Raw genomic sequence first — 21,718 nt, 5'->3', positions numbered from 1 at the left:
AATATAATTGTGACGACAATTTTACTTGTAGTTTTGGAGTAAAAACGCATGCCATTTATAAAATAGTGCGCAAACAAAAATTCAACAACAACATATTGTCTTATTCAACAAAATAAGTCGAAGTTGTATTTTACAAACGAGCTACAAAAGACCCTAGATCGAAGATAAAGACCAAGACTGTTTCAAATCATTAACAATTAGACTTGTCTGTCGCTAGTGATTTTATAATTTAGATGCTGATAGAACAAGAGACATCAAGTCTTTGTTTTGAACTTAGGGAAACATACATTATCGCGCAAAATTGTTCGATCGTGCCGAATCACTGCGACGTCGAGAAAAACAGAACCAAGCATCATTGGTATACTACTCCACTATAAGCAGTCCGTTGATAAAAAGGGAAAGTAAATTCTGCTATTTTCCAAAAATATGCTCACACACAAAACATAGCATTTACAGGATCTAACTCGATCGTACTAAGGTGCCTCTCTAAGTCCGTTGAGAACAATCTGGACGAGCAAACGGTCGTGTTTATCTTTGCCGTGAATCAATAAATACAAGACGGAATCTAGCCGAATTTTATAATGTTTCCTTCGCCAGGAGTTTAGTTTGGTCACGAAACTCATGGCCTGATGCTCTTGTAATCGTTTACCAAAAACGGCCGCCGCCAACTCGATAGCCGCTTCATTATATGTCCACATACTTTGAGCACAAGAAAAATCCAAGAGCCAGCAACCTCTAAAATAACTCAATAGAAAGGTTCAGTGAACTATAGGGAAGATTCCATCAAAGATTCCATCACTCATTGTGGAGTAGCCGTCATTAACTCTGCCATTACAACGGCCGCTGATAAGAGGACACAGTAAATCCACGTAAAAACATTCCACAGGCAAACAATGTCAAAATAACGCCAAAAAATTATTCTGTAATCACCATAGAACGATTCTTAATACAAAACTTCGCTAACTTTGGAACGATGGCTGAGATTTAGACAGATAAAAACAGCCTTCCAAAATCTCCGACAGAACTTGAAAAAGACAGGCCAACTTTTTCAAGTTTGTTTTCATTGGCTCGCGCATGCGTGTGGGGTGACATAGCCCCTTTAAGCTCTATGATATATCTTACATACCAGACATAACTAATCGATGATCAATGATATCAATTGGTAATCAATGAGTAATCGATGAGTAATCAGTTGATTAGTCATTGATTATTGACGATGATCAATGAGTAATCGATGAGTAATCGAAGACCAAAAATTTTGTGGCCCATCGATTACTCATTGATGTAATTGATTACTCATCGATGACCCATCGATTACTCATCGACTATTATATTGCGCACGAAAGACACTTTTCTTGTTTTTTTTGTACCATTTTTTTTCGTTTGTGATTCTTTTATCTGTGTTAGACGCATTTTTCCTTGTATCTGAAGATCTTGTTGAAGATGTCGAGACGCAAAGTGCTAATCACAAATACAGATGATTCTCAATTGTACAATATTTCACTTTACCCAACTCTTTAATTAACAACAAAACAACTGAACGGTAACCAACCAGTCTGAAAATCAAACTAACAAGTACGCTGACAAGAATCGACTACGTGGTTATCGATTTTTTGTGTGGGTGTCTGTTAGCAAAGTAAAACTGCTTCGGCTTAGGGAAACATCCGTCATAAGCAGTTACATAACTAGCTTGAGTATTGAATATTTGTACAAGTTCCTTTGGCCTGTTTTCATTTAACTTTTTTTAATTTTGTTTTTCTTCGCCAAATACGTTTGCAGCCACGAGATGATATCGATGAGTAATGGATGAAATGAATGACTAAACAATGCAATCAATGACTAATCGATGCAATCGATGACCAAAAATTTTGTGGCCTGTCGATTAGTCAACGATTACTCACTGATCATCGGCAATAATCAATGACTAATCAACTGATTACCTATCGATTACCTATTGATTACTCATTTATTTCATTGATGCCATTGATGTCATCGATTAGTTATGACCAGGAGCACTAAGCAAGAACAACCTGGGCGGAACAAACACAGTATTCTTCTACCTGCAGTGATCAACACATCACACCTAGTGACTACTGCATCTAATTGGCTTGAGCTTCGAGAACTGCAGAGTCATGTCACATACCCTTTGGTAAAGGATGGTTGTACTCACCTACGATACAAACTTCACCGGTGTTGGCACTTTTCAGCTTTTTTTTCTCACAATATAAAACTACGCGGACTTCAGCAGTTTGTAACACAACTGTCTCCAATGTTGATCCATCATAATTATAATTACTAACTACGTCTACTGTAATGCACCATTGTCACTAATATAATTCTAAGCGCTATTTTGAGTAACCGTAACACACCTTTTGCCTGCATCAATGCGCGTGTGAATGTTCTTAAACCACGGTACAAATTCATTAGGAACTTAAGGAGGCTAAGTGATGACGATTTTACTAGTGATTTTGATGCGCTGCTTCTTACCAACTACTCATCTGACAACCCTGACGAACAAATAGGATATTACCATTTTGCTGGGTATTGTGGCAAATCACTAATATCAACCGTTCTTCCAGTCTTTATCAAAACCTAATCTCTTAGGAGGGTTAATTTTTTTTCCCAAACGATTAGTGGTTATGGGAACTGCAATGGAAGACTTCTGAACAGGATGTAAAGCTTCTTTCTTCTCTGCCTGAACAGGTGGCTGATCCTAATTAGAAGCTTTAGGTGGAGGGGTAAAAGGATTTTCTGCTAAGCACTTTACTTCTTTAGGATTTGGACTGAGCGGCTGTCTGTTTCTTCAGACAGTTGAGTTACAGTCGGTTTCGAGGTAATAGGAACGAGGCTCAGGTGTCTTGGCTATGACCACTGCGTTCTTTTTATCATTAGGGATGTAAACATGATCGCCTGGTGACAGATTACTCAGCTCTTTAACAGCATGTCATCAGTTGTAATCTTCTGTTTGTTTAGTCTTCGTCTTGGCTTCTGTTCCACGCAATTATGTCAATTCAGGCTATTGTGATATCAGTTTAGATGGCCAGTTGTTGATAGTGTGGTGCGTAGTTTCCTTCCCATACATAAATCGGCCGAGCTGAATCCGTTTTCCAGTGGAGTGGCTCTAGGCGAGGAGTGTTTCATATGGATCGTTGGCTTTTGTTAGGAGGTATATAGTCGTCTGTACCATACGTTCGGCTTTTCTGTTGTTTTGGGGGTATTTTGGACTGTTTGTAATGTGTGTAAATCCCCAGACTTCTGGAAATTTGGCGAATTCCGCTGAGAAATACTGTGGTCCATTATTGGATACTATGGTTCCTGGAATTGCATGGCGCGCTAAAAGCACTGTTAGGTGATTGATCACTTCTTGAGAGGTGCACTTTGAAGTACTTCGATTTCACAATATTGCTCGAAGTAGTCTACCACGAGGACAAATTCTTGTCCTTTCCATTAAAAAAGATAGCTTACTACTATTTCTTACTACTACTTACTCCTACCTTTTTGGAATGGATGCTCGGGTTAAAGGGTCATGGGCTCTGCATGGTTAGACTTCGTCTTAATGCAAGTTTTCCATTGTCTGGCAAGGTCTTCTATCTGCTTACTGAGATTCGGCCGCCAGAGACCGCTCATTCGTGACATTTATTGTTTATTGTTTTCTTATAATTTTGCCAAAACACACAAAATATACATGTTAAATTTAAAAAAAAAGATTAGGTAAGGGAGCCCAAGGAAGCCAATAAGGCTTGTGTATAGGACTACCTTTTAAAATTATGTCATCTGATTGATAATTACAATGGTGACATCGGCAATTAAACTCTAAGTACACACAATTTGTTTGGAACATAGAAAATCACCATTAAGTAGGATAAAAATAGAAAAGGCTGAACGTGTAAGTGCAAAAACGAGAAAGAAAAGGTGAGAAAAAATAATACAAGAATAAATGAGAAAAAAAAAGCGAAAGAAGCGAAAATCTACAAACAAGCATTAGGAGACCTATAGTGTGCTTATACCAAAAAAAAATGACTTAAGTTTAGAATTAAAGAAAGCAGTACTAGAGGGATTTTGAATGTCAGGGCTAAGGGAATTAAATATTTTGGGCCCTTGAAAACGAAGTGAAAATTTCCTTACATTTGTCCTGCAGTAGGGCAAACAAAAGGAATTCTTACTTCTAGTGTTATATGAATGTACGTCACAGTTAAGCAAAAACATGTCATTGAAACTGTCAGGAAGAAAGCCATTTTTATAAAAGTACATAACTTTACCTATTTGGAGTTTGATAATATCTTCAAATTTTAGAATTCTTAAGCTTACAAAAACAGGATTGGCATGTGCATCAAAAGAATTCCTGGAAACTATTCTAATAACCCGTTTCTGAAGATTAATCAAACGTTTAAGATTTGACTGATAAATTGAGCCCCAAGCGCTCGCACGGTAATGTAAATGAGGATAAACTAAACTACAATAGAGAGTACATAAGGAGGTCTTATTAAGGCAGAAACTTGATTTGTAAATGCCTACTGATTTTGAGACTTTTCTTGCTACGTTCTGTATTTGAGATTTCCATGATAAGTGATCATCAGGTATAACTCGCAAGAACAAAATTTCATTCACACGTTCAATTTCGATATCAATATATAGATTTAGCTAGGGCTAAAAGCGAAGCTCCCATTAATAAATTTATGATTTAAATCAAACAATAAACTTGTATTCCACAAATCAATTAACTTTAGAGCACATTCATGTGACTTTTGAGGGAAAGGCTCAGTGATTTTAGAGAAAAATAATTTGCAATCAGTCTAAGAGTGAACCAAATCTTACATCGAGGTGACAACCTTATATGTACACCCAAAAAATAGCAATCATCTTCGATCACATTTGAGAGCCATAATGGCTCTTGATCACAGTAGATTAGGCCTGGAAAACAAATTCTTGGAAAACAAATCAGGCCGAATTTTTTTTTGCGTTCGACAGGTTTGCTTTACAAAATCTTGCTAACAAATCTGGGGGCGTGTAAACCAACCTTTTATTCTTCTTATACATCACATCTGAGGTGAAACAGTACTATGAGGCGCTGCTTTTATCATACAGCCCTCGAGCACAATGCAGTATTTCACAATTCTGAAATACAAATTGCACTCATTAAATATTCAGGACAATCGAAACACGCATGGGCTTTTAGCAAAATCGCTAAAAAATTTTCCAAAATCACCTATACGGCCAGCCGGTTGTGAGCTGTGGAGTCTTTGAATGAACATTAATAGGGTTATGCTTCAACATAATAAAGAATTTATCATGTTTCTTTTTTATTTGGTGGTTTTATAACAATGTGTAATCTTCAAAAGCGTTTGATACATGCGGCATTTTGAGTACATTAGGTACAGCGAGTAGTTGGCGACACTGTAACGGAAAGGATAACCCAGCCAATATTCACTGCAGAGGATTGAATCCTGTACAAATCTCCGTGTGCCCTGTGGTTGCAGGGCCCCAAGTGGTTAACTAATTTTAAGGAAACCAGTGCTAGCGTGTTCGACAGCACACATATACCAGAAGAATGTTCTACAGAAATCAGAGCTGAGGAAAGGGCAAAGTGCCAAAGAGAAACCTCATCCGTAAAGCTTGCAGCAGTTGAATCCTGCGGTATAGCACAGATCATAAGAGCAGAAGACTATAGCAACCTGCAGAGACTTAAAAGAGTTACTGTCCTTGTTCTAAAGTTTCTAACAATCATGAAGTTATTACTGAAAAAGAACACCTTTTCACCAGACGAGTCGACGGATCAAGATATTGCAGTAGCAGAAACCCTTTGAATTACAGAAGCCTTTAAGCGAGAATCCTAAGTTCGATATTTGGAAGAAGCAGTTTGGCATCTTCAGCGATCATCAGGGCACTATGAGATGAACTGGACGCTTAGCCAAGGCGGAGTTACCAACTTCAGTCAAGCACCCCATTTTGTTGGAGAAAGACCACTACATCACATCCTTAATTGTCGAAGACAGCCATAAACGAGTTATGCATGGTGGTGTGAAGTCCTCTCTGACAGAACTAGGAGCAAGATTTTGGATCATAAAGGGCAGACAGTTGGTTACAAAGCTACTGTACAAGTGTACTCCCATAATTTTGAATAAAGGAATGCTCACCATTTCCCTACACTGTAGCTGATTTTGCGGGACATCTCTATGTCAAAAATCATTCTGGCCCTCAGCAGAAAGTATGGATCTGCCTCTACACTTGTTGTGTTACCAGAGCTATTAATTTGGATCTCGTACCCAGCCTTACAGCTTCCGCATTCTTGAGAAGTCTTAGAAGATTCCCTGCCCATCGCAGCACTCCCCTGTTTGGTGGTGTCTGACAATGGGAAAACCTTCAAGTCAGCAGTGCGAGAAATCATGAAACTGATGAACAACCCGGGAGTGAAACAATACTTTGCCAATGCACGGATGAAGTGGCCGTTTAACCTGAAAAGGCCCCTTAGTGGGGTGGCATATTCAAAAGACTTGTAAGATCTGTTAAGAGATGTCTGAAGAAGACTTTTGGCGGTGCAACCCTTAACTATAAAGAATTGCTTACAGTAGCATGGAGGTGGAAATGAAACTTAACTGTAGATCTCTGTCCTACGTGTCAGGTGAGTATACTAAAGAACCCTTTACCCTATCGCATCTCTTATGTGGGTGAGGCCTAATGAGCCTTCCAGACAGCAACACCAGCGACACTCCAGATTATGCAGATGTATGCAGCACCTCAGCAACGTTCTGAACCACTTTTGGAAAAGATTGAGAAATGAGTACCTCATAAAGCTACAAAATTCCCATCATTTCCTTAATCAGAATGACACTATCAAAACTGTATCTGTTGGAGATGTAGTTGTTGTGCATGAAGAAGATCAGCCCAGAGGAAAATGGCGTGTTGCCAAGACTTTAGATCTCATCGTTGGATCTGACGGTTGTACCACGGGAGCTTTGGTCCAAGTCCGAAGCAAGGGAGGAAAATGCACGAGACTCAGGTGCCCAGTGCAGCGGCTTTACCCTTTAGAGATGCAGTGCGAAGTTCCTGTCCAACACAAAACCAAAGCGAGCTCAAGCCGGAATCCTGATCCAGTTAGCACTGAAGTGAGAACTGAGCAACCAGTGTCTACACGGAACTGTCCAAGACAAGAAGTCGCCGTTGAGGCCGACCGAAGAAGGAAAACCTGGCTAAAGGATCTGGCTTAATGAAATTTGAACTTTGCTACGAATTATCGTTGAGTTTAGGTTTCTCAATAGTATGTAAGGGTTTGTTGACCAGATAGAATTAGGTAGCCAAATAATAATCTGGTCAACAGGGGGGGGGGGGGGGGGGAGTGTTAAGGACTTGAATAGACGTTTGCAATCATGTGAATTTAGCGTTTTCGATTTTCTGTTTTGAAATAAATTTCTCTCCGTGTGGTCGATATTTAATCGATGTGGAACCTTAAGATCCTTTTACTCCTTCAAGAACCAGCGATTAACGCCCTATAACGCGTTACCTTCTCTTACAGGGTGGAATTCGTGCTTAACGCTCTGCAAGTTCGTTGAAAGTCTTCCTTTGCAATTTTTGTTTATCCTGCAACGCCTCGCTTTCATGACTAGTCACAAGTTTTTTCCCGCGTGTCTGCCATTTGTGAATAGGCGTATGAACAAGAAAATTGACATTTTGAAATTGGGCTAGTTGTCCTTTCACGAACCCAGAGGTTATTCTCTGCTTAAGTGTGTGTTGTTGTTGTTGTTTTTTTTAATGGAGCTTGCACCATGGATGCGAGAAATTTCATTGGTAGTTACATGACCGTATCTCCGTCAGTCCGCCCATCATCTACATGTAAGCCGATGTAAAATAGCCTACTTACTTGGATAAAAATGGCAAATACCATGCTACTTTTACAGCAAGCACTCATATAAGGCTGAAACGACAGCTGTCAAAACCAGTTATCAATTGACAACTATAACATGACCACATCACTGGCCCAGATATAAGTTCGACCCTTCTGCGCATACACGTACCAAGAAACAAGAAACCGATAACATAATGCCACCTCAAATGCAATCAAGGAAATCATTTGCACCCTTTTTACCAGAGCACAAGTGTGGAATTATTTACTATTACTGTGTTTCAATTTAATACAAGCATTTAAGTATTATTTTGTCCATTTGCCATACATACTTAGAATGGCTTATCATAACCAGTCCCAAAATAAGAAATTGTTCATAAGGATTGTATTTCATTTGCAAACACAGAGCGAGTCACCTTTCGAGCGCTAGTTTGCAATACAAATGATAAAATAGTATTGTTAACATTGATACTATCACTCACTCGTTGGCTTTACGGCATGTCAGCATGAAGGTTTTAAAGAAATGAAGCTGCTGTCGGATATCCTATCAAAAATGCACAACAAGCATTAGAAAAGCAACTTTAAAACAGCCAAAACTCCACAACGGCTTCTTTCTCCTTTGTGCTAGGTAAAGTTATTCTACACGGCTTTCTCTCCCAGGAAGAGACGCCAAAATAATATGAATCTTTCTTTAATAACTTTAAGGTTATTAAGGTCGAACTCCGCCTTACAGATACCTGGGGTCAATTTAATAAAATTTTCACACTTTAATTTACAATTGTAGCTATTGTTCTCAGACTCTAAAACAATAGCTACAACTGTAAATTACACGTGTAAAAGTTTTATTTAATTGACTCCTGATTAGTACGGACACCAGCTTACATTATGGACATTTGTCTTTGTCCTAAGGGAAATCTTGATCATATTTCATCTTGCTGAAGTGCAATCTTACAAAATAATAGCATTGCTAATGAAAATCTTTTAAACGAGTGTGTTGTTGCATGAATACCATTGAGCAATCACTAAATTTAGCGCAAAACTATTTGAACCAGCAAAGGTTTCTTTACGTGTTTCAGTATCCTCTATTGATATCGGTGAACATGTGTGTCGCAACATCTGTTTGGATAGACACCTAGATATGTCCCTTTTGAACTTTATAAACCATATATATATCTATATATATGTTGCATAAAAAAACGGTCCTTGTAAAAAAGCATCATTTTTATGTAAAAAAGCTGCTTTTTTACAAAATATATTTTTGTAAAAAAGCTGTTTCTTTATGTAAAAAATCTGTTTTTTTACAAAAGACATTTGGGTTATTCAGTGTCTTATTTATAAGCAATGCCTGTCACAATCTCTTGCAGCAACCAAAGCCTTCTATTCCCTCCTTCATTGCTACTTTTGTTCAAGCCGAAAACTGTACAGAATATTGTTCTGTATTATTTATCTATTTTCCCAAGGTTATCAACTGCAATAATCAGGTTTTTTGAGCTGTTCTGCTGTGTAAAATCCTAGAATCCCGATGAGTTTTTAAAAAAACTAATGTTCATCGCTACAATGTTTTGATTTTTCATTCATGGAGTCCAGGCGAGTCTTATGTATATATATACACACCCGTTTTCAAAAAGGTTTTCATACAGAGAGATATATAGATAGATATATACTTTTGTTCTCTTGCACGTGCGCCCGTGTGTATTTTTCACTTGTTATTGTCCAACTTGTGAAAAACTCGGTTCAACGATAAATTTTTTCGTCGTCGGGGTTTTTGTTCCAATTTGAAATGTCGTTTTGATTTTTTTTTTTTTAGAAAAATACATGCCCCCCTGCGATACAAACTTGTAATGGCGAATTATATAGCTGATTTTGGGAATGAGGAAAACATCCCGCGAAGCAGCCGATCCACGAGTTATACGGCGTCATCAAATTGGTAGGCCAAATGCCATGGCATCTGTAGCAAGTGACGAAGCATTTTTATTGATGGAGTGTATTAAAAAATGCGCTGTCCAGGGGCGTGCTTAAGAGAAACTGTAAACTAACTTGAAAGCATTTGTGGCCGAGAGTTTATTCTGTCTTCAATGAGACGTTGCCTTACAGGCCGCGATTTTACACGAAAAAGGTGAGACATTAATATATATGACCCGCTCATCATGGTTATGATAAAATCTACTTCTATGAACCTAGTCAACGTCTTGGTCCGTTTTAATCAACTGCTATAATATTGTTGCTCCTTCCCACATATCCAATATGGATATCCACCGTCACATCTTCCTTCTCAGCGGTTTCGAAAACACTTTTTTTTTTCATTTCATCTGCGTTTCTCCCCTTATCCTGTAACTACAACAATGATATGACCTACAAGTGACCGAATTCCTCATTCTTAAATTTTCAAGAGAATTGCAGACAATATTCGCCATTTTTTTTTTTAATTGACAAATTGCAACAAAGAACCTGACGAAAAGAAAAATTATTGTTGAACCAAGTTTTTTCACAAGTTAGACAATAACAAGTGTAAATGCACACGGGCGCACGTGCAAGAAAACAAAAGTATATATCTATCTATATATCTCTCTATATGAAAACCTTTTTGAAAACGGGTGTATATATATATATACATACACGTATATATATTATATATATATATTCATATATATATAAATCTACTTATTCCTTTACGACAGGACGCATTTCAGTAAAAAAGAATTAAATTTTAAAAGTTGAAAGAACAAACAATAGTCATGGACGAAATATCAGCTATAATAATGAGCCACCACAAATTCTGAGTATTCAGAATCTGGGGAAAATATACGAAAGGGGGTCAGCACAAACGTCTGCCAAAGGCGAAAGATGCTAGAGGTCCAAGGGTATGCTCCCCAGAAAAATTTGAAATTTAAGTTCTCAGATGTAAATTAACGAATTAAAAAAGGTAAAGTTGCTGCGAATTTTAGCACTGAAATCTGAAAACAGCAGTCAACCAAGACAAATTTGCTATCAAATCTTTCTCTGCAGCGGTTGAGTCCTTGCCTAAACTGAAGGTCACAGAATACAATCGACACAGAAATCTAGTCACCGACCGAAATTAGACATGGATCGACTGACTCCTATTTTAATCGCCTGATTTTAGAAATGAGTACTTAATAACTTTTAGATTTTTAAAAAAATAATAATTTAACTTTGTAATTATTACAATGTAACCTTAGTTCAAAATTGGAAGTTTTGTAAAATAAGATAAACATTTACTGAGGTGTAGCGATGATAGCAAAAAATCTGCGACTCAATGAGTTTTCGCGCCGCAAACCGCTTTCGAGTAGACAAGGTCCGGGCCACTGGCTGTTTTTCTGCGCAGCCTTTACTCGGTATTACGAGGGGAGTTACATGGGTCCCACAACAACAGCCAAAAAACGACTGAATCAAATTCACAACCGAAAAACACGGTAATACATCAAAGGTAAGTCTCCTATATTTATTTTACAGAAGAAAAGGTACAATACAATGATATTATTTAGCGTTTGCAAAACTCAGTATTTTATTTCTCATACAATGTCTCAAAGGCCACCTGTAATGCGACACCGCCTCTCTTGTGAGAAAGCAAATTTACATTCCACACTCGAAACGCAAGCTTGGGACACCTGTGGTTGAGCGGGTGAAACATGATTTCCTACGTTAATGTGCGCTAGAGTTCTCGGTAACTATTCTGCAAGATTCACCTTTACAGCTAAGTTCTGTTTTCATCCATTTTTGTCAAAAATGTTCAACTCAGTTTCTTTCAAGTCAAAAAGTTATAGGAGCTTTGAGAACACTAGCTAAAAACGTTTATGAGAGCTTTATGGGCCACCTTCTGAATCTTTCGGGAAACACGTTGAGGCATTCTAGCCAGTTTGGTGAGCTGGCTATGCGTGTTGCTTGAAACTTCGGGTGATAGTACTAAAAAACATTTTTCACGAACAGAAAAAAGTTAAGTCCTTTTTAACTCGTGGGGACGCGCGAGTGACTATGAGTTATTGCAGGGACTAGGATATGCAAATTAGTCACTCGCTCACTCGTAGTAGACGGACATCGGGTCAAGGCTAGTCCAAATTCGAGAGTGCCTTCTGAAGAAGCAGACGCGCGCTGAAGTTGGGTGCGATCAAATTCTTATGAAAGAGTGCATTGTTTGCTTGAAAGTGATCTGAAAGGGAGAAACTATCATGCCATGGTATTCTTAAGAACCGGTATGAGCCAAAAATGGATGTGGTTTTGAACGTAAGCTTGAAATAAGAGCGGAAATTGAGATAAGAAAACATAGAAAACATAATTATGTTTTAGGTAAACTTGCAACGAGCCGAACGTGCTGGGTTCGAGTCCTGCTCAGCACCTTTTTTCGATCTTTCTTTTTTTGTTTTCTTTTGTTTTTTGTTTTTCTATAAACATATACCTAAATACACAACTGTTATTTAATAAAGTGCAATAAACAGCAGAAAAGTATTGTGTTTCCAGAGAAAAGATAGTATATTAAATACATGGATAAACAATCTGAATTTCTATCATTTCCTACAATTTACTGTGGGAAAGCCCGGGTTGATAACCATTTGATCATTTTCTAAACAACGTTCCCACGAGTTTTTAAGAAAGGTAAGCATGCGTTTAGCGAAAATTCCAAAAAAAGAGAAAGTTATGTCTAAAAGTGTGGTTCGTGAACACTCGCTTCATTCTGATTTCTTCAGCTTTGATCAAACAAAAAAACCATGCTTAAATTTTTTGCCATCTACATAAGGATATTAATGAGATTAAATTTTGAGCCGGAATGTGTTACTCAGCAAAAATGCGAATTTCTGTATTGGGTCATGTGACAATGGGCGCGTTCTGATGACGTCACAGTCTGAAACAAGCGATCACTTAGAGACCACTGTTTAAAATTCGTCACATATACGCGTAACTATATTAAGGTACAGGTTAAAGACTTCTCCCTAGCAACGGCTTGCAGTGGCCTTAAAAGATACGATATTGCGCCCTTGACAAAAACAGACTTAAAGCGCCTCACGGCAGCACAGCCAATGACACCCTTTCTACTACTTGACCTGAGTTAAAGATCAGCAGCTGATTGTGAAATAACCACGGCAGGAAATGCGTCTAGACAAAATTCCTTTCGGGGGAGAAAGCAATGAACTATAGACAGGCAACACGCGAAATTTGGAAGCTTCTTGTCTCCCCCAGTTTTCTTTAACGGCAAAGAAAGTTGGAAAAATATATTGATCGCTGGTTGAATCATTTATGATATTTTCATATGCAATTCTGCTTCGCCTTGTTGGCCATCCACCAACTCAAATTAATGGCATGCTTCTAGAATAAATGTTCATTACTATAGTGGCCAGTAGGTTCTAGGAGAGATGAAAAGTTAAATGAATAGCGCGAAAGGTCTTGGATTTCAACGTCACTTTTAATTATCTTTAAACTTTTACAGTCTTTTTCCTACTTCTTTTCCTTTCTTCCAGTTTCAGAGAGGGTTCGACTGAACCCTCTGAACCACCCCTAGATCAGTATATATAGAGGAACACACCCCTTGTGTTTCATTTATGTCAGTGATTGACAAAGGACCATTGCAAGAAAAAAAGCGCTCCAGCCTCAAAGAATGTTTGAATTTGTAATGACCCAAGAGACCTTTTAACTTTAGAGAACTTTAAACTTTAACTTTATTTAAATTTGGAAATATAACAAAAAAAAAAAAGAAATACATTGGGACTGTCCCGCAACTAGCGAGGCTATTCCAGGCAGGCCAGGCTACATAATTTACTACAAACTAGACAAATACAAAGAAATTAGACGTCATATAAGTATACATATTCTACAGTAAATAAATACTATTCTACTTGAACACAAGGACAATATTAAAGTGAAAGTTTAAAAATAAAATAAAATGAAAATAAAGGACAAGAGAATTACTTTTTCATTTTCACAATAATCGTATCCACATCAATATAAGAGTCTCCAGTTTGAAGGATATCGTGTAGTATTGCTTTTAGTGATCATTTAAAAGCTTTTTTTCGGTCTTTCTTTAAGAATTTGAGGCATCCCATTCCAAATTTTGACCCCAACGCGCGAAAAAGCATTTCGTTTGACACTGAGTCGAGATTCTTTAGTATAAAAATGTTCAGAGGTCGAGGCACCTGTATTGTAAGTATGAACACTAGAAATTCGAGAGAGGAGTTTCAAAATATTATCCGGAGCAGTGTTTTTATTTACATCATACATAAGGCTACAAACGGATTCATAATATAGAGACTGTAAAGGCAGAATTTTTGAATTGAAAAAAAAGGTATTGCGTGGTCGTTTGTTTCAGCAAAATATATTAAACGCAGTGCGCGTTTCTGAGGGACAAGAATTTGGTCAAGGAAAGTTTTACACGCGTTGCCCCAAGAGATAAGACCGTAAGTTAGATAAGGTGTAATTAGTGACTGATAAATATTTAGGAGGGTGCAAGTGGGGGCAATATGTCTTAATCTCGCAATTAGCCCAATTGTTTTACTTATTTTTTTCGCAACAGATTGAATATGGGTCTTCCAAGATAGATTTTCATCGACTAACAGTCCAAGATATTTAATAAAGTTTTTGCGTTCAAGGGTAACCTTTCTACTGCTTTCATTGTCAAAAACATTAACCTGGGGATCTTAGTTGAGTTTGTTTTGGTATGGACGAAAAATTACCTACTTTGACTTTTTTAATATTCAGAGAAAGCTTAATTGGTGTCAGCCAGTTAAACAAGTTGTGTAATTCTGCATTTACTGTTAGTTCCAGTGTCTTTAAATCTTTATGAGCATAAAGAGCGTTAGTGTCATCAACAAAAAGGAAAAATTGGAGTTTGCTCGAACAATATTGGATGTCATTTATGTAAAGCAAGAAGAGAAGTGGACCTAGGATAGATCCTTGGGGTACGCCACAATTGATATTTAGGTTACTAGATATATGAGAGCCAATTTCAGTAGTTTGTGTGCGATTTGATGAATAAGAGGAAAACCATTGATTGACAATTCCACGGAAGTCATAATAATTTAGTTTATCAAGTAAAATAGTATGATTAACAGTGTCAAAGGCTTTTTTTTAAGTCATTAAAAACACCACTTGAAAAGAGTTTTTTGCCCATATTGGTTTGTATAGTTTCTACAATATCAAGAATAGCATGTTGGGTTGAGTGAGCTTGACGAAAACCATATTGAGACGAATATAATAGGCTGTGCTTTTCAATAAAGTCTCTCATTCTGTCGTACATAATTTTTTCGAAGATTCTATTGAAATTTGATAATAATGAAATTGGCCTACAATTAGAAGTGTCGCTCTTGTCGTCAGCTTTGAAGATAGGTATAATATTTAACATTTTAAGTTTTGGGGGGTAGGCCCTAAGAGAGACAGATGTATTGAGAATGTCTGAAGGAACTGGAGATATGACTTCGTTTGAGTATATAAGAAGTTGAGTAGGACAGGAGTATAAGCCAAGTGATTTGCTGTTTGGTGTAGACCTCAACAAAGCACGCAAGAGACCACACTATCCAATGGTTACTATAGAGGCTTCAACCTGACTTTGAGGTGCTAAGAGTTTGATTTCCCTTGATGCACGCAGTGGGTACTGGCAGCCAACAGTGGATGATGAAAGCTTAATGGTCTTAACATTCAATACCTCCTTGGGTCGACATTGATTTCCAAGGCGCCCTTTTGCAATCTCCCCTACTCCAGGAATCTACTCAAGCGAGATGGGTAAACTGTTTGGAAGGGATAACAAAGCCAATGGGTAATAACGAATTTCACAACTTAAACAGAGAAATGAAGCATTTGTGTGGGAAAAAACAATAGTGGCTTTTGAAAACTGAAGTCTGTCATCACTAGTGCCCGGGTGTTAGCATTTGTTTTATGCAAGTAGCACTGGCCCTAATGGTGTGATCATGCAAGGGGGCAAACCCAAGTGCCTCTGAAACGATGTATGTATATATTGAAAGAGAGCTGCTGACTGTTGCGTGGGAACGCAAAAGTTTCACACAGGTGTACAGGCGGAAAGTTATTGTCCAGACAGATCACAAACGGCTCGAGTCAATCTTTCCAAAACCAGTGAATGAGGCACCACCCAGACTACAGAGGATGCTGCTGAAACTCATCAAGTATGACCTTGAAATACGTTAGGTCCCAGGAAAAGAGAAGGTCATTTCAGGTCTTAATCGGAGTAAATCTTGTTGAGAAATTTGGATTTGAAAGCGGCACCCTGAGGTGATTGAAGAACAGCTCAAGTACTGACGAGACATTAAGAGTAGTGATGAGGTATGTCTTGAAAGAATGGCCTTCAGAGAAAGAACAAGTTATTGACCTTACCTTCAGGGACGAGCCAGCTGAGTGTAGAGGAAGGTATGTTTTTTAAATCAGACTGAATTGTAGTCCCAAGACCACGAGAGATGAAATGTTAGATGAAATTGATGGAGCACACTTGGACGAGAGCAAAGCAAACGCTTTTGTTTGCCAGGAATTATGTTTGGCCTCCAACGACTGCCCAAGTCAGTTGGTCTTAGTTGCTGTCCAACGTGTAATGCATTCACCAACCGACAACTGAGAGAGACTTTACATCAGCATACAATTGCAGGATAACCTAGATAGGATTGACCTGTTTGAATATGATGGCCAAACGTCACTGTTAGTAACTAACCTTTATTCAAAGTACTTTGAAATAGAGCTACTTTGCCAGAACACAGCCTCTTGTACCACCAACATCTAGCAGAAAATATTTGTGAGACTTGGAATAAAAGAGAAAGGTGTCAGAGACAACGGACCACAGAAGAGCAACACCAGATAACTGTTCAGCAAAAACCATGAATTCAAGAAATTCCCTGAAGAGTGAGGATTTACAATACAATCGGCTCACCAGAGTATCTTCGATCAAATGAAGTAACAGAAAGAGCGGTACAGACGGAAAATCTTAAGAAGGCTGCAGGAGAAAGATCCATTTGGAGGACTATTCGAGTATCGCTATAAAACATTAAAGTACGAAGTACTTGAATGATGACACCAACTCATCGACGTCTCTTGTTACCTCAGCCAGTAGGTCATGCTCATTGCTTACAAAAAGGCATCATCAGTGACAGCATAATGCCAAGTCAAATGAAAAAACAGAGTGGATGGGTACAACATGCTGTTTCGTCCAAATGGTGACGGTGATAGGGAATGGTGCAAGGACAAAGTACTGCGACGATCGTAACTACTGGAAGATGAATATAGACATGCTTACAGAAGATACAGAAGACAGATCTCAGTTCCAAATCATTGTCCGATGACCCCAAAGAAAAGGACTCCTCTCAAGTGCCCATCTTTGTCACTGTCTTCTGAATCCACTGGCACTTGAACCTGAGAAGCAAGGGCAAAGAAGTTGACAGAAACGAACAGAAAAAACTTCACACACGCCCATTTCAACCAAATCTGGGCTCCACGTTATAACACCACAAAGACTCATTGAATCCTGCCAGGGGTGAAATTTTGTAACATTTGAACCAATCTGGACGCCCCTTACTCATGCACACCTCAAAAACGGGTCACCTTGTGCGTCACGTTTTTGGCTTGCTCGGAGTGGTTCGATCTTGAACAGTTTAAAGTAATTTTAACTTGTATTTTATTGACTGATCCATCAACAGAGGTAATAAATGCGGGTGGAGCCAAAAAAAAAACAAGCCTACAGATACAAAAATATTCTTGATGGAGGTGGCGTGATTTTGTTCATTCAACTGGTTTGAGTGGTACGTAAGCCCAAAGGGCCCTGGTGTTGAGCTCAAGATCTATTTGATGTCCCTGCGATGTTAAAGTGAATAAAATTTTTCGGAGAACATGAAACAGTGCATAAATAAATAATGCAGAAATAAAGAGCTTGATCTCAGGTAGGTGCGAGACGAACCTTAGGTAAGATACAAGTGATTACAAAGTCTATATAATCTATAAACTTAAGGTATTTGCACTCTCTAAAGTGAATGAAATTTTTCGGAGAACATGAAACAGTGCATAAATAAACAATGCAGAAATAAAGAGCTTGATCTCAGGTTGGTTCAAGACGAACCTTAGGTGAGATACAAGTGATTGTCTATAAACTTAAGGTCCTCCTCACTTCAGTGCTTTCATTTCCTGCAAGTATTAGTGTGTTTGTACAGAGAACACGTGTACTGTTAACTGAAAGCTTTCAGGACTTAAAAAATTAAACTTATATTTCATGATTCATAATTGCAACTAAATACACTTTGGTAAATGAAAAGTGGTTGAAAACCGAATAGTCAACCCAGTTTGGTTGCCTCACCTCAACAAGTTAAATGCAGATACTTTGAAGTACAAAGTAAATAAGGTAATTACTCACTCCATTTATGGTCTGTGCATAACCCAAATCATTATTTTCGATGCTTAACCCTAATCAATGTCGGCCATTTGCAGAATGACGTCAATTTACTACCACAAACAGGATCTTTTCATTTTTCTTTCCATCTGTAAATTTGGTACTCCCAGCGAGATTTATTAAACAAAAGCCCTAATTTGCCAAGACAGCTAACCCCTGAAGGATTCCGGTCACAGTAGTAAACGACATCATCGGGCAAATGGCCCATTGTCAGTACTACCTAATCACGATAGTCAGCACTCAATCAATATACGAAAGTACTTTGTGTAGGCTGGAAACTAGGGATTACCTTTCACGAGAGCGAGTAAAAGGGAGTCTGCCGCAGGGGGGGTGGTCAACCGCAGTTTTAAGGTATATCTGATGTTCCCGCAAAAATCACGTGAATGTAAACTTTCAAAGTAAACAGAACAATGCTCGATTCATAAAAACGCGCAACTTTCTGTAATAAAGGATTAAATTAACTGCAAAAATCGTGGACGAAGATCCTGCTAGTTGTAAACGTTGGATCTCTACAAAAGAGATCTAATCAGCCAAAATATAACTGAAGAACCAAGAACGAGAAGTCCAAAGACTACTGCAAAGCTGATTTAAGACAACGTGTATTGTTTTTTATAACAATATTTCGGCTGGCCATACCAGCCTTCTTCAGGTTTACAGATGTTACTGAACTTATGTAGTAGCAATCACAATATTATATAAATATAGAATGTCGCAATAAAAATTGTTTAAAAGGGAGAGGCGGAAATGACGCACAACACAAAAACTGGAAAGGAAAAATACTAAAGAAATGGATTACAATAATTCGTCACGGCGGTTTAGGCCATGAGGTTCACGGGTCATGGCCTTATCTATCAAATGCGACTCCCTGGCCTTACGAACTGAGTCACGTGAAGAGTGAATTTTCTCTAGTGGGATTAACTGCATGTCAGTATGAGAATGGTTAGAGTGAGAGAGAAAGTGTTCAGAAACAGTAGTGGGTTTAGATTTAATGTTAGTTTTGTCGACTGCATGTCTGTGTTCGTTAAATCTGTCCTTGAGTCGTCGCTTAGTTTCCCCTTTATATTGTAAATTACAACGGTTACATTGAACCATGTAGATCACGTTTTTAGTGTTACAAGTAATGTGTGAAGTGATTGAGCGTGTTTCACCTGTAGCGTAAAAGGAATAACGTGTGAGGCCGTTAGTAATATATGGACAAGTGGCACAATTTTGTCCACAGCGGAAGGAGCCTGGCGGAAAATGATTGTTGGAGATAACGGGTAATTGTGCTTTAACTAAAATGTCACGAAGATTAGGGCTACGTCTGTAAGCAACAAAAGGCGGTTGCTTAAAGACGTCTTTGCAACGGTTAGAAGAGTGTAAGATGTTAAAATGTTTGCGTAGGATATTAGAAATGCGTTGAAGTGCTGGGTTATATGTGACAACAAATGGTACAACATCGTTAGAAGCTTTAGGTTTAGTCTGTAACGCCTTAGTACGTGAAATATTAGCAACGCATAGGAACCGTTCTTCTAGGAAATTATAATTATAACCACGAGCAAGGAGATATGTTTTAATATCAGCAGATCATTCTGCCAAATTAATACGTTTAGGTGTGGGGCAAAAGGTTAAGCCGCGAGCGAGGACCACACCTAAACGTATTAATTTGGCAGAATTATCTGCTGATATTAACGATTTCACGCGACGCATGCGTTTAAAAGAATATTTTCACGATCACAAAAACAGCACTAAACCTAACGAACACAACCCATTTCATAACAAAAGCTCATGGACACCTGCTACTGAGACCCTGCACTTAACACGTACGTAGACGCCATTAATCATGACATCCTTACAGTTAACCGTAATCACATCACTGACAACTTGACCAAAGATGAACGACAAGCATTACGCAACCTCAAGAGGCGACGAAACATAATAATCAAACCAGCTGACAAAGGCTCAGGAACAGTTGTTATGGACAAATCCTGGTACATAGACGACCGCAACCGACAGTTAAATGACGCTAAATTCTACAGACAACTAGACGGGGACATTACTGACACTATTCAACAGCGTGTTACGGTTTTCATTGAACGCATGTTTAACGATGGTTACATTGACGAAAAGACTAAAAAAGTACCTGGTACAAACAAACGTGAAACCAGGACGTTTTTACATACTACCTAAAATACATAAAACGGGAAATCCTGGACGCCCCATAGTTTCATCTAACAGCCACCCTACTGAACGAATCTCACAATTTGTTGACTACCACATTTACCCTCTCGTCTCTACATTGGATTCACACATTAAGGACACTACTGACTTCCTTAATAAACTTTCTAACCTCGGTAACCTACCTAACAACGCTATTCTTGTAACTCTTGATGTGTCATCGCTTTACACCAACATTCCACACAAGCAAGGAATTGATACATACCGTCATTTTCTTGATACCCGCCCTAACAAACACATCCCCACAGAGACACTATGTGACCTCTCCACTATGTGATTCTCACCATGAATAATTTCACATTTAACCAACAGCATTATCCTCAAATCCATGGTACTGCTATGGGTACTAAAATGGCTCCTTCTTTTGCTCACCTTTTTCTTGGTATCTTCGAAACCAACGCTCTCACTAACGACCCTTGGCAGCCTCACACAATCTGGACAGAAGGTTCGGATCGTTTGAAAATATTCGTCGATTATCTCAATAACATTCATCCCACTATTAAGTTCACTAGCTCTCACTCACTTACTAATGTTCCCTTTCTCGACGTCATGGTGTCTCTACATAACGGTATAATTGAAACTGATCTATTTACTAAACCCACGGATAAACATCAGCACCTTCTCATCATCATCTCATCATGCCATCCTCACCACACTAAGAAAGCCATTCCGTTCAGCTTAGCCCTCCGCCTCCGCCGTGTCTGCTCTACAGAGGCTAAGTTTAAACATCGCATTAATGAACTTAAAACATATCTCCATGCTCGTGGTTATAATTATAATTTCTTAGAAGAACAGTTCCTACGCGTTTCTAATATTTCACGTACCAACGCGTTACAGACTAAACCTAAAGCTTCTGACGATGTTGTACCATTTGTTGTCACATATAAACCAGCACTTCAACGCATTTCTAATATCCTACGCAAACATTTTAACATCTTACACTCTTCTAACCGTTGCAAAGACGTCTTTAAGCAACCGCCTTTTGTTGCTTACAGACGTAGCCCTAATCTTCGTGACATTTTAGTTAAAGCACAATTACCCGTTATCTCCAACAATCATTTTCCGCCAGGCTCCTTCCGCTGTGGACAAAATTGTGCCACTTGTCCATATATATTACTAACGGCCTCACACGTTATTCCTTTTACGCTACAGGCGAAACACGCTCAATCACTTCACACATCACTTGTAACACTAAAAACGTGATCTACATGGTTCAATGTAACCGTTGTAATTTACAATATATAGGTGAAACTAAGCGACGTCTCAAGGACAGATTAAACGAACAC

The 21,718-nt window shown here is 38.4% G+C and overlaps 1 protein-coding gene and 1 pseudogene across 1 annotated transcript in view; one reads left to right on the top strand and one right to left on the bottom strand.

Annotated features, from left to right (window-relative positions):
* Window positions 1–21,718, bottom strand: part of LOC140951303 (run domain Beclin-1-interacting and cysteine-rich domain-containing protein-like) — a 114,762-nt gene that overhangs the window by 46,392 nt on the left and 46,652 nt on the right. Inside the window, exon 13 of the mRNA XM_073400555.1 lies at window positions 8,320–8,381. Within this exon, the coding sequence (XP_073256656.1) occupies window positions 8,320–8,381 (62 nt within the window). The remainder of the gene's footprint in view (window positions 1–8,319; window positions 8,382–21,718) is intronic.
* LOC140950793 (uncharacterized) lies at window positions 19,815–21,635 on the top strand (annotated as a pseudogene).

The sequence above is a fragment of the Porites lutea genome, chromosome 10 (genome assembly GCF_958299795.1).
Source record: "Porites lutea chromosome 10, jaPorLute2.1, whole genome shotgun sequence".
Taxonomy (NCBI): Eukaryota; Metazoa; Cnidaria; class Anthozoa; order Scleractinia; family Poritidae; genus Porites; species Porites lutea.
Note: the sequence above shows the minus strand (reverse complement) of the source record. Positions and strands in the feature narration are given on the sequence as shown.